Genomic DNA, 25330 nt, shown 5'->3' on the forward strand with positions numbered 1-25330 from the left:
GCATGTGACCTTTTAACAAGTCCATGAATAATTCTCTTAATTGACCTCTGGTGATGTTTTTATTCTGTGATGTCATAGTTCATTGATAGCATGCACACTCCAAACCCCCACCTCCACACCCATTGACAAGCTATTAAGTCAGTGAGGGGTACAAATTACATATGTGTTTCATGATTTTGAATTGGAAGCCTTTTTTTCACAAAGCATGTTAATGATTAAAAAAATTACTGTGTACACATGTGTCAGTCTTCATTCACAGACCCTAATTCTCTAATTTGGCTGAACCACCTCTAGCATTAATGGTGCAGCTTGAATGTCAAGTTGTGATTACCAAGGGCCTCATTATATAAGCTCTGTGAGGGGCGGTGTCATTCTTTTCCATCTGTCAGGAAGCCAATGGGCTGGTAATTAGGAAAGGAGTGGGCATTGCCAGGGCTGCTCAGAGCCACACAGCATTTCTCTTTCAACACGTATGGAATCTGATCTCTCCTTCCCCTTTGTTTAAAAAAAAAAAAAACAACAGTGACAGGTTACCTTAATTCATAATTACTGGGCAGGCAAATTAGAGTAAAACAGGGTACTTAGAGCAATAGGGCAAATTGTAATGAGCCTTAGATAAGGCAGTAGAATATTACGGTGGGAATAATACATGACTTTCCTTTTTGTTGTTCCCATAATCGTTCGCCCCATGTGGCTGGCAACTTGTCCCTACAAGACTGTTTCTCTTGTTGGCAAAATAAGGGTCCCAGTTGATAAAGTCTCTGTTAGATCTGAGGCCTGCACAGAGGCACAGTGGATGATTTACAAATGTGCCCCCATTGTGGGATTTTTGGGGAGCAAATTATCCAATCCATGAATCCACAAAACCCCAACATGTTGGCCCTTCAGATACTGTTAGTGACGGAATGGTTTACAAGACCAAACTGCTTAGGTGATACTCATTTCTTCTCATTGGAACTAGCTATAAAGGGATGCAAATTCAAATATTTCTTTTCTCTCTGATCCATTGAGCCAGCATTTTTTGTTTTCTTTTCTCTTCAGGGGAATTGGGTGGTGGGCTTTATCAACAGTCAGTCTCTGCCTTCTGTAGGAAAAAAGCCCCAATAACCAGTCTTGGTAAGATGCTCAGACAAACAAAGCCCGTCAAAGGAATGTCCGGTTCTCAGACTCAAGGGTGCTCAGGAGTCCTTGGGGAAGCTTCAAAAGCCCCCAGAATCTGTGCCCACCCTCTCCAGAATCTTTCCACAGATCCAGGGTGGGGCCGTGGTGTGTAAGGTATAATAGGTGCCTTAAGTCATGCTTTGGAGGGACAAAGATGCAGAACGAGATGAGAAGCAGGATGCTGGGTGGCCTCAGCATGAACTTCTAGTCCTACAGATGGATGAGATCCACCGCCCAGCTTGGCAGCATTAAACACGCTCTTTAAACTCTTGGAAACTTGGTTTGCTCAACTGCTTCTGGTGGTTGATAATAGCTGTCTTAACGGATAGTTGTGAGCAGTGAATGGGGTAGTGTAGACAAAGCCTCTCCCCAGTGCCTCCCACTTAGTAGGTGTTCTTCGTCATGCAGGGCTGGGACCCACTGGTCAGAAGGAGCACCTCTGTCATCTGACATGTCTCCAGTGTCAGGATTGCTGGGTGTTCTTCCTAAAAGACATTTATGTTCGCCCTTTTGTGCACAGAGGTTATGGTGTTTTGTGTGAACTCATCACTGCTCTTTCAAAACTATTCCTCATCAGTCCAACGTATGCTACCCGGTTTGGTTCTCTTGGCTCTGTGGGTTGGCCCCATTGATGAAATTGGGAAGCCGGTGTCTGTTCCCTGGGCACCACCAAGAGAATGCCACACCCTGAAAAGGACATGGAGCAGGGTTCACATGCTGACATGTCATGTGCATTGTTGGCATGGCTAACATTTTGGACCGGATAATTTTTTGTTGTATGGGGCTGTCCTGTGTATAGTAGGATGCTCATCAGCATCCCTGGGCTTCAGTCACTAGATGCCAGTGGTACCCCTGCCCCAAGTTGCTTCAGTAGAACATGTCTCCAAATACCACTAAATGTCCCCTTGTCCACTGGGGAACAAAATCCCTCTGGTTGGGAACCACTGACTTACCTGTGCCGTAGACCAAAAATTCTCTAGCCTCTTGCTTCATAAAATACCGGGAGAGCTTTGTAAAAATAAAACACAAAACACTGGAAAATAACAACTCCTGCCTAGGCCCTACTTTGGGGTCAGAAATTTTAAGGTAGAGCCCAGTCGTCTGAATTTTTAAAGGGTCCACAGATGATTCTGATGAGCAGTCAATTGGGGACCAACAGGTTACCTGGCACTGTCCCTTTGCCAGTGGCTCTGGGTAGACCTGCTTGTTACAATTTGATTCTGAAGGTGAGCTTACTATCTGCCCTTACTGGGCCACAGGGTTAGTCATGGGAGAGTGAGGTTGTAGATGAGGAGGCATTTTGGACTTGAGGAGGTGAGCTATAGGCCCCCTATCACAGGCACGTGGGAGTGTGAGCCAAGAACATGAGAGGAGTTTGCATTTGGATCAGTTACATTTTGTGCATCATCCAAATGACTCACTTTTAATTTTCTAAACTTGGCGCCGGGCACTGTGCTAATAAACTCTGTACATGAATTAACTCACAACATTCCTACTGCTGTCCCATTACGCAGACAATAGAAATGTGACAGAGGTTAAGGAGCTCTCCCGAGGTCGTAAATTGCCAGTGAGTGCTGACACTGCAGTGTAACCAGACGCTGGTTCTGGAGCCCACACTTGGAGTTCTGCCCTTCTGCCTTGGGGAGCCGGGGGGCTCAGCGGGGGTCTTGCAGGTGCTGCCCGTAGTCCAGGCATTATGATGGGTTTCACAGAAGTTCTGTATGATCAGTCCTCATGAGAACGGTCCACGTCCTTAATTAGCAAATTGACAATTCGGTCATTTTTAGGACATTGCTTTGATTCTCTGTTTTGGGGGAATGTGTGGCGATATCAACTACAAGTGACAGTCTGTCTTATTACGATCGTCCTCCCTGGGGCACCCAGCTGGCTCAGTCGGTGGAGCGTGCCACTCTCGATCTTGGGGTTGTGAGTGTGGGCCCCACGTTGGGGGCAGAGATTGCTTGAAAATAGAATCTTAAAAATTACAATGGTCTCTTCCTCTCTTCTCTAAGGTGGTACCTAGATAAATTATGGCAAGGTTTTTTTCCCTCTCTTCCCCCTGTTTTACACTGGCATGAGAGTTTGCCTTTCAGATGAGTATGCTGAGGGTGGGACCGGTCATGTGAACGGTCTTTGCCTCTCCTTGGTGCCGAAACGTGGTCCCCAACGCCGTTCGGCACGTGGTTCCACACACCTGTTTCTCCCTGTGGTTGCCCCCGTGTGGTGGACATTCATGTGTTTTAGAGATTGCTCACACTGCTCCCCTTTCCTGCCTTCCCGATTGAGGTTTTCCAGACGACTGAGCCCTCAGGTCCTCCCTGTCATTCGGGACAGTGCCAGCCATCAGGAGGGACTAGTGGCCAGACTCTCTGTGTTCATCTGGCCGCAGGAAGCTCCTGTCTCTTTGCCTCCACCTTGTTTCTGCCTCCGTCTTGTTTCTTTGGTTTCTGTGCTGATCGGAGTCAGGTGCCACACCAGATCTTAAAGACTGCCGCCAGTGGAGGGGGAAGGCAGTGGCTTTCAGAGGCAGACATGCAATGATTCCAAGGGGGAAAGTCTCCCTTCTATTGACCTTGGTGTATTCCTAGTCTTGCTTTTAGATCTGGGAGTTTCTTACAAGATAATAGGGAATGATAAATTCCTTGAACAGTTGTGCCCAATTGGTTGGACGTTTGAGTCTGGAAGAGTGGCCCAGTTCTGAGGGCCCTGGGCAGATTTAATCCGCAAAAACGGGAGAATGTTGATGCTGCTGTCCAGGATCCACATTTGGTTTGCTCATGTGGTTGTGTGCGCTCGGACTCAGAGTTCATCTTTCATGTTCTCACCAAGGACCCGGCTGCAGGTGGTTGATGGGGCAATGATTCCAGGAATGATCCCAGGGAGCAGAACTGGAGAGGGAAGGGAGGAGGGGGGAGAGGGAGGTAGACAGGGGGGAAGGAAAAACCCAGTGAAGATGTGGTCTGTGGCTGCTTCTATAGTGGGGGATGGATGCCACCAGCCTCTGAGAAGTGTAGCCCTTGCCACCGTGGGCTGGAACCCTGTCAGAGAGCACAGGGCCGTTCCCTAGGCCAGCAACTGCAGCCTGAGCTGGCGCAGAGGATAGAGGGTGGCTTCCAGACCATCTGCTACACCTCCTAGCCCCCTGCAGTATGTGAGGTGATCCCACCCCGTGTTTACTTTGAGTTGTCCTTGTATTTATTTATTCAGCACTACAGCGGGTTATATTTAGGTTCCTTAATTTCTCCGTTCCTAAGATATGCAGGATGATAACGGATGTGTAAACACTAACGTTATCTCTTAAGATGGTGGGATGGATGATGTTTTCTGCTTGCACTACTGATTTAGGGGCCAAATCAATGGCCCATGTAAGTGCAGATCTGTGTATTAAAGGGAAGCCTTGGCGTTTTGTGAATCTAATAAGAGAGAGCAGTGTAGCTCGAAGTTGGCAGAATTTATAGGAACTAGCTCCTTCGGGCGAAGGCTTTAGGATTAATCATTAATGTGCTTTTCCCAAGTTATAATAGAGTGAGGCTGTAGTATTTTAATATTCAAATAATTTAAAATCATTCTTATGTTTAGAAAACCAGTTTACCAACTCAATGGATGAATAACATTTTCTTTTGAAACACTCTTTTTGTACTATTTTTTCTCACTCTGGGAAATGTCAGCCCTTCAAAATAGTAGAGTGTATAGGTCACAAAGAAGTTGAAGAGATAAGTAAGATTCAGCTAAAAACATGGCGAATCTTTTTTTGCCATCTGACAGCTCTGGAGTAATATATGAAAGGAAGCCCATAATTCGCACATTGCTCAGTGTGAAACTTGTATTTTTTTTCCTCCTAACTTGCCAGTAGGTAAATAATACCTACTGTTCACTTAAATTTTAGTGATGCAAATAAATCTGTGTCTCAAACCGATTGATTTAAAATAAAAATCTTTAGTGAGCCAGAATTCCCACTGCTACATTTAGACTAGATTTTTAGAGTGTCAGGGCCTTGGTAATTAAGTCGAAGTTGCTAGCTTTCAAATGAGGAGACTGAGCTCTAGAAAGGTTTTACTATTTTTGTATTTTTCCCTAAATTAGTGGCAGTGATAGATGTAGAACCCAAGACTCCTAAACCCCCCTCCCAACTTAGTGACTTCAGCAGTGCTACTGTTTAAGTTAAAACATTCTGGACATAAAACTCTGTGCAACGTGTATGTGTGTGTATGTGTGTGTGTGTGTGAGAGAGAGAGAGAGAGAGAGAGAGAAATGGATAGAATACCCACCTAAGGAAAATTCTAGCTTGTCTATGTTTCAGGGCTCAGATTTAGATTTGAGTCCCAACTCAACTATTGACAGGCTTTACAATCCTGGTCAGGCCGTGGACTTTTCCGAGACTTTCCTCCACTCTCTCCCAGAATCCCCCTCTTTCAGTCCTTCTAACTTGTCAAAGGCAGCATTGATGAGAAGCCCACAAGTCACCGAGAGTTCTCTGAAAGTCATAAACTCCTGCCCCACATGTCAGGGGGTGTTTGCCCTAGAGAATTCATATCCATAGAGCTTGGCCCTAAGATTCTGCTTCAGACAGGGTGTGCTAAGTGGTGGGTTTTACCAGAAGTCCCAGTTATTGAAGAAAGTGCTATAAGATCAAATTAGAAACATTATCTTCAGCATTTTACCTATGTTCAGTATCATCTTACTGACATGTAGCATTTTACCCATTATCTTATTTATGTTCACAATTTTGGGAGGGAAGTAGTATTTTATTATTATTATTATTTTTTTTTTACCAATTCTATCTTACTTATAATTGAATAATTCCAAGTCTTGGAGAAGGAGACATGCATAATAGAGCGTGGATAGAAGCTTACTATATTGTCCCAACCACAGTGTGGAAACCCACCCAAGGAGACAGCATCCACCTGCGCTTCTTCACGGTGCAGGACCTACAGGAGATGCTCATTTAAAACTGGATTAATTTGTACCAAGCTTGAGACTTGATAGCAGCATTCGATGTCGTAACCAGGATACAGTAAAAGGAAATGTTAAAAGTGATGTAGCTGGAGAAGGCATTTTTAGAAACTGTCTTTTCATTATCAAAGTACAGCACAAGTACAGAAAAGTAAAAGGAGAGGAAGTCCATCTTCTTAGTGTTGTTACTTTTTAGTATATTTTCTGCCAAAAATGTTCCTGTGGTTTAGATTAGATGTATTTGTATTATGTATTTCTCATCTGTATACATAAGATTTTATATCCTGCTTTTTCACGTAATGTTTTATCATTTGGATCCTTTTTTGTTATTGACAAAAGCACTCTTAAATAGCACTTAACAGTTGACTGAATTGATGTATCACAGTTACTTCAACACTCCTTCTGTGGCACATTTAACTTTTACACTTTTCAATCTAAATAATGCCGCTATGAACATTCTTCTGCAAAAAGCTTGTTCTTTAGGGATAAATTCCCAGGAGTGGATCAAAGTGAATGTACAGCTTAAGCCAATTACTTTAAATACCATAATCAAGTAGGCTGGCAACACTGGAGAATATGTTACCGAGGAAATGATAGCATATTTTTTAGGGATGAAAAGAAATAAAAGATTCAGTTAACCACATCATGCTGATGAACATGTGTCCTGAAGGTGCAGATCTTTTCACTTCCCACAGAGACAGAATGGTAGGATTGGTGCCTGATGCATCTACCCCAGGGGTGGGAGTTCCAGGGATCATAAGGAGCCTTCTCTCCGTGTGTGTGTGTGTGTGTGTGTGTGTGTGTGTTTTGATTCAGTGAGAGTATTCATTCAGAAGTGGTTTTCTGTATGTGTCTGTGACAGTGGGAATGCCTGCTTCTTCAGGGTGGACTAAACCTTGAGTGGATTCCTGTCTGCAGCAACAGAGCTGCCCTCAGATAGTTTGTTCTGTTGTGATGTGATTCTTAACAGCCAGCCACCTGCTCCAGGCCTAGGTGGTGCTTTTTTGAGATAGTTTAAAAAAAAATTTATTATTTGAGGGGAGGGGGGAGGGGCAGAGGGAGAGAGAGAATCTCAAGCAGATTCCCCACTGAGCATGGAGCCAATGTGGGACTCGATCCCACAACCCTGAGATCATGACCTGACCTCAAATCAAGAGTCAGACACTTAACCGACTGAGCCACCCAGGCGCCCTGCTGCTAACGTCAGATTTTTCTCTTTCAAGAACCTTGTATCTGTCAGTTTTGCTGCAATAACAAACACCCACCAAATCTCAGTGACTTGAACCACAAATATTAATTTCTCAGTCATTTCCCACTTAAGCTGAGGTTTGATGGTAGCCATGCTCCACATGAGTTCTTAGTCCAGGTCTTAGGCTGGGGAAATAGCTCCTCTCTGAGGATTGCTCTGCTTATTTCACAGGACAGAATAGGGCCAAGCCAACCATGCAGAGCTCTTGCTCAGGAGCGGTGTCTGTGGTGTATGGCACCTCTACTCACACTCTGTTGGCCAAGCCACGTGTCCAAGCCTGACAGTGGGTGGGATGCACACTTGCCCTAAACAGAAGTGTGAGAAGCACATGGCAAAGGAAGGAATGTGTAGGATCAAGTTTGTTGGGAACAATGATACAATATACCATGCGCTTACTGGGAATTGACCTTCTCCGTTTCTTCTGCCTTCCATCCCCTTGTCCACTGCTGTGCCGAACCTGGCTCTTGGCAGGAACTACCTTGGCCCTAGGGCAAGGAAGTCTCCAGAAACAAAGGATTTACTAACCTAGTATGTGGCATTCCCCAATATTCTCCGGTTATTTTCCCATCAAGAGGTGGCATCTCTCTCCCCTCCCTTTAGTTTCAGCAGGCCACTTGTAACCAGCAGAATGCTCTGGAAAGATGCTGCATGACTTCCAAGGAAGCCCCCACAGCTTCTACCTGATTTTCAGGGAACACCCGCTCTAGGGGAGTCAGCCCCTCCGCAGGAAGGCTGACTACCCAGAGGGACGTTGGTTAACCCCTCCAGTTGAGTCCCAGCTGAGCTTGATCCCGGTCATCTCTACGGTGGGATGAAGCATCTCTGTTTTCAGTCCTTGCTATCATTTATGATGGATTCAAAGTCCAGTGGAAGAATATCTGATTAGCCTAAGCTTGGGTTGGGTGGCTTGGTTCAAGGGCAGGGTGCACTTACCATCAGTTCGCCCCTTGAGGACGGTGGGGCTGGAAGGGAAGATTGAGGCCCGCAACCACTGAAAGGAGCATGGATGCAGCGCAGGGCAGCCTCCAGCAGGTGTTCATGATGGGTACTGCCCCAGTCAGCTGTTGAAAATGCAAATCGAATCCTCTTACTCCACCATTTCCAAAGCAGCCAGGGGCTCTGCATGGTTTTTGTAAGAGAGGGTCGACACCTTAGCTTGGTACGTGAGGTTCTTCAGCAGTGACCCTTGCACACCTCCCTGCCCAGCTTCCTGGCTAGGAACCTTCATGGAACCACTCCAGCCTTACTTAGGCACTTGGGATTCTTGAAAAATGTGGATCTCGTCTACGTTCAAGGATATAAACACAATCTGTGTGCTGATGACTCCAGTTTATGTCCCACTTGAGCTTTTCTCTGAAACTAAACTTTTTATCTTCAACTGCTTTCTCAACATCTCCATTTGGATGCCTAGCAGACATTCCAAACTTAGCGCGTCCCAAACTGAACTCCTGATCTGCCCCCCTGCCACCTCCCAAAGAAACCTGCATCTCTTGGGGTCTTCCCGAGCTCAGGAAATGGCATCTCCATCCTTCACTTTTCACAGGTCACAAACCTTGGATCATTGAGTCTTGTTTACTTCAACTATATATGAGCAGAACTTGTCAACGGTACCTTCAGAGTGGATCCCTGACCAGACCAAAACTTGAAATCAGGGGTGACCCATGGGACATATTCTTCCATGCTGCAGTCCTGGTCCAGGACCTATCAGTTGTCACACTCTCACCTGTATCACTGCATGACCTTTAACTGCTCTCCCTGGTTGCCTTTGCCAGGCAGCAGTGATCCTGTTAGAACATGTGGACATCACAGCATCCCCAAGTCAGAGCCTCCAGGGGCTTCCTATCCTTATAAAAGCCTAAATCCTTTCAGGGGCTCTGAAAGTTTGCATGACCCTTGCCCTCTGACCTCACATCCACCACTTGCCCTCTTTCTCACTCCTCTTCAGTCCATTGGCTGCCTTGACATTCTTGGATCACGTCAAGCAGTCTTCTGCCTCAGAGCCTTGCTCTTGTCTGTGCCTGGAAGCTTCTAACCCCATGTGCCTGCATGATTTGCTCCCTAGAACAGTGCCTAGCACAAAGTGGGTTTGTAGTGAAAATGTGCTGACCAAGTGAATTCTGATATGCCTTTGCACATACTTTCCCTTTTCCTAGAATATACTGTTTACTGCTGCTTACCAAGCTAGCTTCTTTTGGTTCTTTCAAAGTCACCTCAAATCTCAACTCCTCTAGAAGATTCCTGTGTGACTTAAATGCCCCCTTTCTCTACTCTTTGAGGAGAAGGACTATCTTGTCATTCTATCTAGTGCAGAGGAGGCTTTTTGGCACTTGGTAAACCCTCAGGAAATATCTTCTTCAGTCTCAAGATTGACGTAGTGTTTATTTTAATTGGTGGTACTTGCACATTGTTTAAAAAAGAAACAAAAAGCATGATGGGGTATGAAGGGAAAAGCAAGCCTCTCCCCTGTGTTTTCTGTAGAGGCTGTTATCATGTTCTGTGCATAGACAAGTAGTTATACGTTGAGTAAATACCTAAGAAAAAGTTGAAGTTGATAATTGATCTAACACTGAAAATTCTTCTGTGGCTCACTTTGAATAACCAGTTTGTCTAAGTAGTGATTCTGGATGTTTTTATTCTCCTGAAAAACAAGAGGTTCACCCTGAAAGTCCTTTTCAAATCTTTCTAAAACCCACCAGTCCATTGCTTACTTCACCAGGTTGAAAATAGTGAGATACCAGCAGATCTGCTGGTATCTCACAGGAACTGGTAGAAACCAGCCCCTCCCTCCCTCCACTTCTGCTCTCTGCTAGCATCATCTCTTTCAAGGTTCATTGGAGTTACCTTCCCTTCGGTCTTCCTGCTTCCACTGGCCTGTTAGCAACAGCGTGGCCATCACCATCCTATTTAAGTCATTTCTTTGATCAATCCTTTGTTGGTTTCCTGTCCCACTCAGAATAAAGGCCGTAGTCCTGGGTATGACCTTGAGGCCCTGCACGGATGCCGTATTCCAGCCGTGCTGGCCTCGTAGCTCTTCACTGAATAAGCCTGGTTCCCTCCTCCATGGGAACCTTTGCCCTCTGTTCCCTTGGTCCACAGTGCTCTTCCCGCGTAGCTGCACAGCTCACTCTCCTTTCTTCTGGGTCTTTGGTCAGATGTCTTGTCATCAGAGAGAAGCATTGACTACTGTATATAAAATGACACTCTCATTATTCTCCTTTATGCTGCTTTCTGCATCCTGTGCTTATTTGCTCACCTTCTTATTGTCTGACTCTTGCTGTGTAAGCTCCATGAGAGCAAGCAATTACTCACTTTCTTGTTTGCTGCTGAATCCTTGCACTAGAACATAATAGGTGTTGATTGGTATTGGTTGATGGATTGAAGGAACCTGGGTTGTGAGTCTCAGCACGCACTCCCCTTGTGGTGTGTATTGGAAGCAGAGGTACTGGGTAGGGTTTGGCAACTATTAGGGTGGCCGTTTCCTGTTGCTCTCTCTCCTTCTGCCTCTCCACACCCCAGAAACAATGGCGTGAGATGTAGGGGCCCCAGGAAAATAGCCTTGGGAGGCCGGACTCAGGAGATGCCTCTTTGGCTAGGCTCAGGGTATCTGGCTGGCTGGACATTTGCCCTCAAGCTTAGCAAGTCCCAAGGAGACTCCCTGCCAGCCCCGACTCCAACCTCACACTGCCTGCTCAGGACCATGCGCCGCCTCTTCTCCTTTGGCCAGTCTCAAAATCGGGGTTGTCCTTGTGTTTTTCCCCACTGTCCAGATCCAGTTGGTTCCCAAGTTCCATCAGTTTAGGCCCCTCAGTGTCTTTGCCTATCGACCCCTCTTAGCTGTCCTGGCCCCTGTGTAGGGAGTCATCCCTTTGTTTCCTTGGCCGCTGGCGTTGTCTCCCAGCTGATCCCCTGCCTCTAGTTTGTTTCCCTTCACTCTTGTCAAGCCCCACCCACAGTCAGAGGGTCTTTGTGAAGCCCAGATGACACTGTGGGCCTCCCTTGCTTAAGATCCTCCAGCAACTTCCTGTCATCACTCAAAAACGTGTGTTTCACTTTGATGATCTTTGGCCTATCTGCATATCACTTATGCTGTTATTTACTGAATATTTACCTAAACGAAATCTTAATTTTCCCCTAAGCAATAATATCTTTGAAGGCTTGGGGTGATAATTGGGTTTTTTCCTACTCTATGTTGAAATATGTACATATTAAATACAACACTCTGGTCCATGCACCATCTAAGAGCCATGGTTTTGCACCATCTCGAGGGGACTTTCAGGACACAGAGGGACATTCTTCATGTGGCCCTTGCATTGCTGCTCTCAGGCCAAATGCTTCAGGAATATCCTCTCCACTTTTTTTTTTTTAAGATATTTATTTATTTGAGAGAGAGGGAGAGAGAGAGAGAGCATGAGAGGGGGGAGGGTCAGAAGGAGAAACGACTTCCCACTGAGCAGGGAGCCCGATGTGGGACTCGATCCCAGGACCCTGGGATCATGACCTGAGCCGAAGGCAGACGCTTAACCAACTGAGCCACCCAGGCATCCCTTCACTTTTTTTTTTTAATTTTTTTTAAATTGAAATATAGTTGACATACAATATGATATTAGTTTCGGGCATAAAATGCAGTGATCTGACAATTATAGACACTACAAAATGCTCACCACGATAAGTGTGGTTACCATCTGTCACCATGCAAAGTTATTACCGTATTATTGACTATATTCCCTGTTCTGTACTTTTCATTTCCATGACTGACTGACTTTATATTGGGAAGTTTGTATCTCTTAATCTCCTTTGCCTGTTTCATCCATTCCCTCCCCCCATGGCAACTACTAGTTCTCTATGTTTATGGGTCTGTTTCTGCTCTTTTGTTTTGAGATTCTGCATGTAAGTGAAAGCATATGGTATTTGTCTTTCTCTGACTGACCCATTTCACTTAGCATTATACTCTCTAGGTCTGTCCATGTTGTTGTGAATTGCAAGATTTCATTCCTTTTTTATGACTGAGTAATATTCCGTTTGTGTGTGTGTGTGTGTGTGTGTGTGTGTGTGTGTGTGTGTGTGTGTGTCTGTGTGTGTCTGTGTGTGTCTGTGTATAGCACATCTTATTCATTTGTTGATGGGTATTTAAGTTGCTTCCATATCTTAGGTATTGTAAATAATGCAGTAAACATAGGGGTGCATATATCTTTTAAAATTAGTGTTTTTATTTTCTTTGGGTAAATATCTGGAAGTGGAATTACTAGATCATATGGTATCTGTATCTGTATTTTTAATTTTTTGAGGAAACTCCATACCATTTTCCACAGTGGCTGCACCAGTTTGCATTCCTACCAATAGTGTATGAGGGTTCTCTTTTCTCCACATCCTCACCAACTCTTGTTTTTTCTTGTCTTTTTGATAATAGCCATTTGGACAGCTGTGAGGTGATATCTCACCGTGGTTTTGATTTGCATTTCCCTGATGATCAGTGATGTTGAGCATCTTTTCATGTGTGTGTTGGCCATCTGTATTTCTTCTTTGAAAAATATCTGTTCAGGTCATCTGCCCATTTTTAAGCAGAGTATTTATTTATTTATTTTTTGGGGGGTGCTGAGTTGTGTAAGTTCTTTGTATATTTTGAATATTAACCCCTTATTGGATATATCATTTGCAAATACCTCCTCCCATTAAATACATTACCCTTTTGTTTTGTTGATGGTTTCCTTCACTGTGCAAAACCTTTTGAGTTTGATCTGATCCCAATTATTTTTGCTTTTGTTTTTCCTGCTTGAGGAGGCAGATCCAGAGAAATATTGCTAAGGCTGATGTTCAACAATTTACTGCTTGTGTTTTCATTTAAGTGGTTTTATGGTTTCAGGTCTTACATTTAGGTCTTTAATTCATTTTGAGTTTGTTTTTGTGTATGATGTAAGAAAATGGTCCAGTTTCATTCTTTTGCATGTAGCCATCCAGGTTTCCCAATACCATTTATTGAAGAGACTTTCTTTTCCTCATTGTGTATTCTTGCCTCCTTTGTTGTAGATTAATTGACCATTCAAGCATGGGTTTATTTTTGGGTTCTGTATTCTGTTCCAGTGATCTGTGTGTCTAATTTTGTGCCAGCACCATACTCTTTTGATTATTACAGCTTTGTAGTCTATTTTGAAATCTGGGACTGTAATGCCTTTAGCTTTGTTCTCCTTTCTAAAGATTGTTTTGGCTATTTGAGGTATTTGTGGGTCCATACAAATTATAGGATTCTTTGTTCTAGCTCTTTGAAAAATGATGTTAGCATTTTGATAGGGATTGCATAGAACCTGTAGATTGCTTTCAGTAGTGTGGGTATTTTAACAGTATTCTTCCAATTCATAAGCATGGTATATCTTTCCATTTATTTATGTTGTTTTCAGTTTCTTTCATCATTGTCTTACGGTTCTCAGAGTACATATCTTTCGCCTCTTTGGTTAAATTTATTCCTAGATATTTTATTCTTTTTATTTAATTGTAAATGGGATTTTTTTTCTTCACTTCTCTTTCTGCCACCTCATTATTAGTGTATAGAAACACAACAAATTTCTGTATTAATTTTGTATCCTACAACTTTAGTGAATTAATTTATTATTTTTAAGAGGGCTTTTTTTTTTTTTGGTGGCATCTTTAGGATTTCTCTATCTAGTATCATGATCTTCAAATAGTGACAGTTTCATCTTTCTTACCAATTTGGATCCCTTTTTCTTTTTCTTGTCTGATTGCTATGGTTAGGGCTTCCAGTACTATGTTGAATAAAAGTGATGAGAGTGGACATCCTTGTCTTGTTTCTGATCTTAGAGGAAACACTTTCAGCATTTTACCATTGAGTATGTTAGCTGTAGGTCTGTCGTATGTGGCCCTTATGTTAAGGTATCTTCCCTCTAAATGTACTTTATTGAGTGTTTTTCATGAATGGATATTGAATCTTGTCATATGCTTTTTCTGCATCTACTGAGATGATGATATGATTTTTACCCTTTGTTACTGTGGTGTATCATACTGTTGATTTGTGTATATTGAATCACTCTTGCATTCCTGGAATAAATCTCACTTGATCATAGAGAATGATCCTTTTAATGCATTATTGAATTCAGTTTGCTAATATGTTGTTGAGGATTTTTGCATTTATTTTCATTAGAGATGTTGGCCTATAACTTTTTTTTTTGTTTGTAGTGTCTTTAGTTTTGTTATCAGGGCAATGCTGATCTTAATAGAGTGAATTTGAAAGCATTCCTTCCTCTTCTATTTCCTGCTTTTCTAAAGCCTCTTTCCTCATTCTTTTTTAAAATTTTACTGTTTTTAATTTTAATTTTATATCATTAACATCCATTGTTATATTAGTTTCAGGTGTACAAAGTATTAACTCTTCTTTAAATGTTTGGTGGAATTCACTTAGGAAGACATATGGTCCTGGACTTTCATTTGCTGGGAATTTTTTATTACCATTTCAATTTTGTTACTAGTAATCTGTTCATGTTTTCTATTTCTTCATTATTCAAATTTGCAAGATCGTATGTTTCTATGAATTTATCCCCTTCTTCTGGGTTGTCCAATTTGTTGGCATATAGTTTTTCTTAGTATTGTCTGTAATCATTTGTATCTCTGTATTACCAGTTGTAAATTCTCCTCTTTCATTTCTGATTTTATTTAAGTCTTTTTTTTTTTCCTTGAGGAATCTGGCTAAAGATTTATCAGTTTTATCTTTTCAAATGATCAGCTCTTAGTTTCATTGATTTTGTTTGTTTTCATTTCATTTATTTCAACTCTGATCTTTATTATTTCCTTCTTTCTACTAACTTTGGGCTTTTCTAGTTCCTTTAGATACAAAGTTCAATTGTTTATTTGAGATTTGAGATTTTTCTTATTTTTTGAGGTAGTCTGTATTGCCATAAACTTTCCTCTCAGAACTGCTTTTGTTGTCCCAAAGATTTTGAACCATTGTGTTTCTGTTTTCACTTGTCTCTGGGTGTTTTTTTTATTTCCTTTTTGATTTCTTTGTTGATCCATTGGTTGCTTAGTAGCATGTTTAGCCTCCATGTATTTGTGTTTTTTTCCATTTGTTTTCTTGTAATTAACTTCTAGTTTCATATCATTTTGGTCAGTAAAGATGCTTGGTATGATTTCAGACTTACTAGATTTATTGATACCTGTTTTGTGAACTAACATGTGATCTGTCTTTAATAGGGACATGAACATATCCATGCACAGCACCTCTACTTTGCATTTTCACTGAAGCAGGGCCCCACAGTGGTAGGTCTTCACACTTTTGCTCGTAAAGTCCCCTCTGCATGGAGTGTCCTCCCTAGCCTTCCATTTTTTCTGCTTAATGATTCCTGTCCATTCTTCTAGACCTAGCTTAAATAAATGTCACATTGCAGGGGTGCCTGGGTGGCTCATTCAGTTAAGTGTCTGCCTTCCATTCAGGTCACGATCTCAGGGTCCTGGGATCAAGCCCCGTGCTGGGCTCCCTGCTCAGTGGGGAGTCTGCTTCTCCCTCTCCCTCTGCCTTTCTGCTCCACTCATGCTCTCTCTCTCAAATAAATAAATTAAAAAAAAAATCTTAAAAAGGTCGCAGAGGTACAGATCTGTGATTCAACAGTCTTGCACAATTCACAGCGCTCACCATTGCACCTACCCTCCCCAATGTCTATCACCCAGCCACCCCATCCCCGCCCCCACTCCAGCAACCCTCAGTTTGTTTCCTGAGATTAAGAATTCCTCATATCAGTGAGGTCATATGATACATGTCTTTCCTTCCCACTCTGTCCACAGGTTGTATTTCACCATGTTACTATGTTCATTTTGTTTCTTGCCCATTTTCACATTCATAAGTAATAAGTTCCTGTGATGATTTTCAGGTTTCCTATGCTACATTTGTGCTCTCAGGAGACTGCGAATATATTGTTTTCCTTAGCCTCAAGGCTTGGCATGTAGAACTTAAAATGTGAATGACTGAAGTACAAATCCCCTTCTAAAAAAAAAAATGCAGTTACCTCTGGTGGAGCAGTAGCTGTGGCTGAGATTGACTGACAATAGATGAGAACAAGAGTGAGACTTGGCATGTAAACCTGGGGAGTTGGAGGGGTTTACTGGAGGGAGGGCAAGTGATGCATTCATCAATGGGAAATACCAAAGACATGATGCTCTTTTACAACAGCAGACCCTGCCAGCCCACATTAATTTACCTGATTCTGATGAGTAGCTTTTGGGATTCCCTCCCTCCTTCCTTCTCTCCCATCCTCCCTTCCTCCCTTTCTTCATTTTTCTTTCTTTCTTATTGAGAAAATATATAGAGAGTATAGAGATAGACAACATACATATGTACAGATACACTGATGAATCTGTATTTTCAGCACAACCTTTACAACTGCACCATCTGATACGTCACTAACTACATGTGGCCATTTCAATTATAATTAATTGAAAGTAATTAAAATTAAAATTCCATTTCCTCAGTTGCTCTAGCAACATTTGAAGCACTCAGTAGCCACATATGGCTAGTGGCTACCATACTGGACAGTGCGGAATAGAACACTCCATCCTCACAGGAAATTCTATTGGACTGCATTGCTATAGAATCTAATTCTTTTATAAATCCCTCATGTTGACTTTTGTCTTTACGATTGAAGCTAGGAAAAAAAGTCCTGTGTAAACGAGATTTTACTTGGGTGGGTCTTAGCTTGTACATTCATACAGATATAAACAAAGGGCCATTTGTTGAGGAAGGTGGTTACATGTGAGTTGGTGGTTACATGTTGAGGAGATGGATGATCTTACCATGGAGAGTGCATGGACCACTTTCCTGGAGAGCTCTGGCCTGAGGAACCATTCACACCACAGCCTGTTCACTGTGCAGCAGATAGATGAGGATGAAGGTAGAGAAGAGAGATGGGAATGTGGGTGTGAGAGGAGGTGGGATCTAGAGCTTAGGAGAATCAAGGGAAGGGGCAAGATGGCGGTCTTGAATCAATGTTCGGCATAGACATTATAGAGAATGAGAAATGGCTCATAAGCATTCATTTCTCACGTTCTCCTTCCCTTTACCCTGGCTCCAAATGGACTTTGTGGCTTTATTTAAAATGGCAGAGCACATGAAGGGAGAGAGAATCTAGCTGGAATAAAATAACACCAGAGATTGTGCCTCCCTAAGTACTATGTTTGTGCTCATCACTTGACTGTCTTTTATTTTTCATTACTTCACATTTGAACAGTGGCCCAGATTACAAGTGCTTTGGGCACCAGGATGAAAGATGATCAATAAAACATTGACACTTTAAGCTGTGGACTGAACTGATTAATTACCAGGACTACTGTATTTTAGGTCTTTTGTAAATTAGGGGATGACTAGACAAAAACTTCTCCTGTTTGACTGTTTGGATCTGGTGGAAAATAACTTAGAACTGGTATAAGACTCATGCTTTATTAATGTGAATCACAGGACTTCAAACCTACAATTGACAAAGGACCAAACTTTCAACCTGACATCATTTTGGATGTGAGAGTATCTGTCAGTCTGTTTTGCCCTTATAATTTCATCAGCAAAAAATATTAATGGTTACTTCAAGGTTATTCATAGAATTACAATGCTGTGCACAATTAGTAATCTGTAGTCTTTAGCAGAAGAAAAAGAGATGACCAGTGGCTTTAGTCATTTCTCTAGATTTTACTAGTCATCTTTCAGACATTAAATGTGTCTTGGGGAAGATTAATGTAGGCTCTGTCTTGACTGTGCATCAGAAACACCGAAAGGGCCTATTAAAACACAGATTGCTGGGCCCCATCCCCAGAGTTTCTGATTCAGCAGATCTGGGGTGGACTCAAAACTTGGCTGTTCTAACAAGTTCCCAGGTGATGCTGATGCTGCTGTTTCGTGGACCACTCTTTGACAACTAGTGTTCCTGTGGGGAGTTTAAACTCAACTTCAGTCTGTGTTCATTTGGGGGATTATGTTGACAGAGGCATTGTATTTGCCTCTTTTCTGACTCAATGTTTCTCTCCTCTGGGGTATGGGCAAGGGGGAGGAGGAATTTGCATTCATTCCAGTGACCTGGCTGCTCACTGCTGTCAGGCCCATGCACACATTGCCCTTTACTTCCCAGGCCAGCCTTGCCTGGTGACGTGCTGATGGGGCAGTGACCCTCCATCGCTCCCCCTTCTGCTTCCTCCCAAACTAGGAAGCAGCACATGGTTGCAGAAAGAAGCAGCCGTATTTGTAGTGTTGGCTCCTAACCCAGATCTTGCCTGCAGCTTGCAGGCCACCGCAGTCCCAGGGCGGTGGAGGTGTGAGGATGTGATGTGGATGCCGAGAGTCTCCGAGTGGCCAGGTGGTTGACTGGGGCTGGCTGCTGGGAGGGAGTCAGGAGACCGGGTTGTATTTCTAAGTGGACTTCAAACTCCTTGGGTGACCTTGGACAAGCCCTCCTCACCCTTGACTTTCCCATTTTGACCACTTGTGTTTATGGAACACACCTCTTTCCTTCCCAGCCTGAAAAATCGCAGAAAAACAGAAACTCTGATCTGGTGAGTGGCCTCCAGAGCATTTATGCCCTGCTGTGCAGAACTCTGAGTGCCTGAGGACAAAGCTGCTGTGTAAACACAATATATTATTAATAAAATGTTAAAAAATAGCATCACACCCTCTGCTAATAATAGCCGGTTTAGGCTGTGGGAGCAGCTTTGACACGCAAGCTCCCAGCAGTGTTGAAGGAAAGGTGACTATGGTTTTTTGAATTTGCAGCACATTTAAAAGAAGATGAAAACAGGGCTTTAAAACATTTTTGAGCATATTCACAGGTATATTTGTGAAGAAAATAGGATTATACTTTTCGTAAAATTCAACTTTAATAAACCAAACCATCAATTTCTTTTGATTTCCGTTACACTTCAGAGTGGTTTTATAAGGTGGGCTATTCAATAGGCATTTTGGCTAAAGTTTCAGGAGTGTCCTTCCCCTTCCCATCTGTATTGGTAAGTGGCTGATACCCCTTAAACTCCATGGGGGAACACTTAGAAATTATCGAGTAATTACTTAATCAGCGACTCCGTCTACTCTCCAGGTGCATATGGGGCACCTGCTGTGTGCTCCTGTAGATACCAAGATATAAAAATACGGTTCTTGCCCTTAAGGGATTTGTAGTGTAATTTTGCTTCAAGATATATAAGCAAGTAAGGAGAACATTGCATCCTTTATATTTGTCTCCTTAAGAAATGTAAACAGAGTTCAAATCCACTCTTTATGCATTATAGTGGTGTTTCTGCAATGATCTGGAATAAAATGGGTTCCTGCAGCATCACTGTTACCTGTCAGCAAGAAGCTCAGAAGTTTGTCCTCCCCAGCCCCCACCAAGGGAAGTATGGAGATGAAGACTCCCTGAGGATGTTGTAATAAACTGTCTGTAGAAGGTCTAGCACCCAAGTGATGCCTTCCCTACTTGTGCCTCACAGAGAGAAAGCTGCTCAGTAAGAAAATACACTACACATCCCATAGGGACCATTAGACCTCTTCCTTTCCCACTAGCTGTGATGACAACCCGCGCCTTGCCTTCTGTCCAGGGAGTTGTGACTTTCTATGCCACACTGGGAGCTCCCTAAGGGCAGGGCCCCTCCTTGGGTCTAGGTGCAGGACTCTCAACTCCAGTGTCTCTGGGAATTGCCTAGGAGCTTTGAAACAAATGCAGATGCTTGGGTTCACCCCCTCCCCACCGCCCCGAGATTCTGATACAGTTGAATTTGAGAGTTCCCTGGGTGACTGTCAAAAACACTCCCCAGGTGAGTGCAGTTTGCCCTTGTGTTGAGAAGCACTGAGCTGGCGGTTGACTTTGTCTGAAAGAGGGAATCAGAGAGAGTCTGTGGCAGACCCTCGGGAATTTTTTGAATGGAGAAAAGCTCAGCTTACATTGGAGGACTATCCTGACTTTAGGCTCTTTTCCTGTAGATGGGACCCCCCCCCCCCCGCCACAGTGTACAGGTAGCAATGGTTATTTGAGGTGCTGGTCACAGTGGCCTATAGCTTGCTTCCCCGTGGGCACAGCTGGGTCTCCGGGGCCAGTGCCTTGGGAGCATTGATCCCCCGATCCCCGGGGTTCTTCAGTTTTGCTCAACTATCTGGTCACTAAAGAGCCTCCAGTAGATGGACCTAGTTCCCTCACAATGCCCCTCCTGGCTTCAGCCCCTTTTGCCCCCATAGCCCTGCCAGGACGGGGGTTACCAGCCCCAGGCGGAGGGCCTCATGTCAGCGTTCTTCCCTCCTGCCACTGCATTAGTGGGTACTCACTGTCTGAATTATCTTTTCTCCTCCTTGGGTCTGCATCCCCCTGCCCCCCAAGCCAGGCTCATCCACCCACAGTGGATCACCCATTTTGGTGCATAGGGCCAAGTCCTCTTTTGCTCAAGTCTATACCAAGATCCCCAGCCCATTCATTACTTTTCCTACAATCTCTATATTTTGTGTTATGCACTAATCTGCAATGATCCCTTCTTTCTGTCTGTTTTTGAAAGACTAAAACCTACAACTAGAGTGTGCATCAGAAGCCTACTGAGTGGGCTCCAAGAAGCCTTATTTACCCACTTATTTCTGACTTTGAGGTTTGGGGGAGCATGTCTGTCCATGGGCTCATTAGGATTCTAACTAAGTAGGTGTTACTTCAATGTTATGTGGGCAATTTTCGGCTGTTCTGTTAATCCAGAGAAGGGAATCCAAGATAGACAGTGAAAAATGGTTTTATTTGATAGTTGAGAGAAAAGGGCTGAGGAGGCTGCCAAGTGATGGGGACATCAGGTTGGAATAGGAATGACTTAGAGCTAATTGTAGTTGTTCATTTTTCTCTATTTTTGTTTTCATTTGGTGTTTTGACTCCTGTATTACTATCATCATTTCCTCATGTTTATTTCATTTTCCATCTTTGCTTCTCCTACAAATTGTTGCTTATGGTTTGCCAGAGAAAACTCCTACATCCTGAGCTCCCCCAGACTTCCTAGCAGCCCCCACCCCACACCCCTGGCTGTGCATCATCTAGTTTTCCTCCCGCCACCTCCTGTGCTAATGTCTCAGTTGAACTCATTCTTCTTTCACTCCTCTCCTTTCTTTTTAAAGAATTGCTTCCTCTTGGCATAAACACTCTATCTTTTGTTGTTACCAAATCATTCTTCCTTCTTATCTTTGGGAAAATACAGTGGTGTCTATCACATCATATCAGAAAGCGACATCCAGAGTGGACTTTTCCTTTGTTTAGACCAACATTAATGGGTTATTTACTGATGCTCATTTCATCTTCAGGTAGAAAATATTATTCCCATTTGACAGGTGAAGCTAAAAGAAGTTCAGTAGCTTGACCAAGATCAAGCATGTTAAATGGTAGAGCTTGGGGTGTTTCAGGCCAGAGCCTTCACTCTTTACTGTTAAACCCTGAACCCTCCAGCTGGAGGTGAACCGGCGTATTGTGTTGCTAGGCCGAAGAGATAGATTTAACATCCTTGAAATTCCTCCCATGCCAGCATTCATGGGATGCTCTGAGATTATGTAGGATGGTGAGCCCTTTTCCCATGGGGTTGGTTTTGCTGATAAATTGGCCTGGGATCCTAGAGATGATTCAGTATCAATTCTCATGTTGGGCATGTGGCGAATTATGATTGCGTACCAGTACCTTGGGTTGTATTATTGTGTAAATGAGCGGAGCAGACTTCTCCCAGTTAAGATTCTCAATGTTTTGTTTCTTTGCAGAGCCTGTGTCATCCTGGGGGTGATATTCCTTCTGTCATCCATATGTATAGTGGTCAAAGCCATCCATGACCTCTCAACTAGGCTGCTCCCAGAAGTGGTAAGGCCCTTCTTCTTCCTTAACAGTTTTTCCTGGAGGTACTAGCCTCCTGTGTTACCTCTCATGAAGGATTTACTGGGGCAAGTCGGGTGGGTGGAGAGAGAATATACAGCATGTTAGGAGTCCAGAAGAACTCACAGCTGAGTGTGAATGATTTGGCAGAGTGAAGCCCTGGGCAAGAGGAAAAAGCTTCACGTAGTTGAGATGGTACTAGGTTCTGGGTTCTGTGTCTCTCTCCTTAGATGTTTTGACTATTTTTAAAGCAAGATGTCTTTTATGTGAAAAGAAACGGGATGTTTTTATATAGCAGAGTGATCCAATCTGTGTTGTTTGCATCTGTTGTTCTTTGTCTACTGTAATAATAATAATTTTCCTCTTTTGCACCTTGCATAGATTCATTCACGTTGGATTTTTTTTTTTTGGCAGAACTGACATTTGGATGCGGAAACTGGAGGACACAATTTCATATTAAAGTGTGTCTTTGACTCTTTGTTCTTTGGGTGAGAGCTATTGCAAGCACTCTGATTCCTTTTATCCCTCTTCTCTTAGGAGTGCTGGAGGAAAAAAAAAAGTGCTTTAATGTCTCCTATCAGGTCATCTTCATGGAAGGCAGCTGACTTACTTACCAAGAGATGGAGATGAAGCCATCATGATGATTCTCTATATACAAGTTGCATAGTGATTTAAATGCGAAAAAATATGGGCTCTTCTCTTAGGATGTGATTTGATTTGAGTTTGGCTTACATGCGCCATCTTATACTGGGCCTCAATTCTTAGACCCTTCATTTCACTTTTAGAAAAATATATGTTAATCCTTCCCGGGGTGAGGTATTGCATGTGTTCATGGGGAAGATTAAAATGAAGTGGGACTTGATACTGCGTTTACGAGAGGTACGGAAGTGGCTGCTTTAAATTGCTATCCCCTTCCCCAACTGAAATTGAGGTCTGAGCCCCTCCTCTAATAACTCACCAGGATCTTCGCTGTTTGTCATCACAGCTGGCCAGAAGCTTATTCTCTAATATCTCAGTGCAAGTGAGGAAAGATGGACAACCCACCCACGGCTTTCAGTCTGAGTCAGAAGCGGAGCTAGCTGAGGGGGGAATAGTACTGTTTTACTACTCCGTGCTCTTTTTCTCACGATTGTGCCGCCTCCCTCTCATCTCCTCGCTGTGATCTCACTCTGGCCTGGGATCCTGGACTTTGCCATCCTTTTCCTCCCTCAGACTTGCTAATCTATGTTCTATTCTGTCAGAACCTGAATCTTAGCATTAAGTATGATTGATTAAGATGTCAGTCAGATAACATCTTTGCATTTTACAGGGGATGGAAATATGCCTCCACTCTAAGAAGTGTTTATCAGTGGGAATTTTCAGCACTAGGCTAGTTGACATGTTCATTCATTTAGGCATTAAAAATTAATTTGCAGCAGGGCTAATGTGACAAGGAACAGGCAGCTGCGCTCATGGGCCTTTGCAGAGGCCCTCCTTGTCTTTCTCTTGATAGTGGAACCATTTTTACCTGGGGACAGTCTCTCATCCTGTGGAGCAAATGCTCCTAAGGCAAGCGGCTCACCAACTGAAATGCCACACCAGGATAAAAATGTCCGATGCCCTGTCCCATGTGGGGTTCTGAGAGGGCAAAGAGCTCCATGGTTTTACCCCAGACAGGCCCTGTCCTTGGAGAACTCACACCCACTGCATCTTTTATCAGCCCTGGTGTGGGATTTAAGAATCAGACCCATTTATGGTGAGCTCCTCAGAACTCTGAAGAAAAGAATTAAGGTGGTTTTATTGTTTTGTTTTCAGTCTTCAGCATCATGGCAAGATAACAAAGGCACACAAGCTCCCGTCTCCAGATAGAAGGCCTTCTGATCAGCTGAGTGGCACACGGGGGCCTGGTAAAGGCTGCCAAGTGGTAGCCAACAGTGTTTCCATCCCCAGTCTTTGGCTTCCCACTCTCTGCTCTAGACGTTTGGGGAAGGCCACAGTCCATAGCCAGACCCCCGATCCCTGGCCTGCGGTCACTCAGCACCAGCGTTTGTCCACATCTAAATCACGATGTAATTTAGATCAGATGTAATCAGCTGCTCAGAGAAGCCAGTCCGCAAAGCAGGAGAAGCTCAAGTGCAACCAGTTGTCTGTGGCAAGCGTGTGCCTGGGGGAAAGGCCTGCCCTCTAGTGGTGCCCGGCAGACTTGCTGTGCAGGGCTGTGGACCCAGGGCTGTCAAATCTTCCAAGTTTTCAAGAGAGAGTGGAAGCCTCTGTTTGGTGTGAAATAAATTGGCAACTCATTAAACATTTTTGAAAACCCTGGTTGGGAGTGGGTGGGCAGTTTTGTGTAGGTCAAATAAAGTATGCCTGTGGCAGTTGGAACCTGGGAGACTGGTTTTCAGGGCCATGATGGCATGATTTTAGGTCTGAGTTACAGCCTTGCCCTTGCCCTCAACTACGGAACTGCCTTTTTTTCCCCCCATAATTCCAGTGTAGTTATCATATATTGTTATATTAGTTTCAGGTGTACAATGTAGTGATTCAACAATTCCACACATCACCCGGTGCTCATCAAAAGTGCCCTCCTTAATCCCCGTCACCTGTTTCACCCATCCCCCACCCACTGCCCCTCTGGTGACCATGTTTGTTCTCTAGAGTTAAGAGTCTGTTTCTTGCTTTGTCTCTTTCTTTTCCTTTGTCCATTTGTTTTGTTTCTTAAATTCCACACAAATGAAATCATATGGTATTTGTCTTTGACTGACTTATTTCGCTTTGTGTTATATTGTTTACCTCCATCCGTGTTGTTGCAAATGGCAAGAGTTCATTATTTTTTTATGGCTGAGTAATATCCCATTATATAGGGGCACCTGGGTGGCTCAGCCGTGAAGCGTCTGCCTTCGGCTCAGGTCATGATCCCAGGGTCCTGGGATTGAGCCCCGCACCGGGCTCCCTGCTCCGTGGGAAGCCTGCTTCTCCCTCTCCCACGCCCCCTGCTTGTGTTCCTGCTGTCGCTGTGTCTCTCTCTGTGTCAAATAAATAAATAAAATCTTTAAAAAATAAAAAAACAAAAATAGTCCATTGTATATATACCCTACATCCTCTTTACCCACTCATCAGTCCATAGACACTTGGAGGAACCGTCATGCAC

The 25330-nt window shown here is 43.5% G+C and overlaps 1 protein-coding gene across 1 annotated transcript in view; it reads left to right on the forward strand.

The window, feature by feature from the left end:
* TMEM163 (transmembrane protein 163) overlaps positions 1-25330 on the forward strand; it is a 214266-nt gene that overhangs the window by 156679 nt on the left and 32257 nt on the right. Inside the window, exon 5 of the mRNA XM_028101376.1 lies at positions 22095-22191. Coding sequence (XP_027957177.1) covers positions 22095-22191 — 97 coding nt within the window. The remainder of the gene's footprint in view (positions 1-22094; positions 22192-25330) is intronic.

This window comes from Eumetopias jubatus, unplaced genomic scaffold (genome assembly GCF_037043125.1).
Source record: "Eumetopias jubatus isolate StellerSeaLion01/CBP00866 unplaced genomic scaffold, mEumJub1_p1.0 scaffold_3, whole genome shotgun sequence".
In the NCBI taxonomy this organism is placed as follows: Eukaryota; Metazoa; Chordata; class Mammalia; order Carnivora; family Otariidae; genus Eumetopias; species Eumetopias jubatus.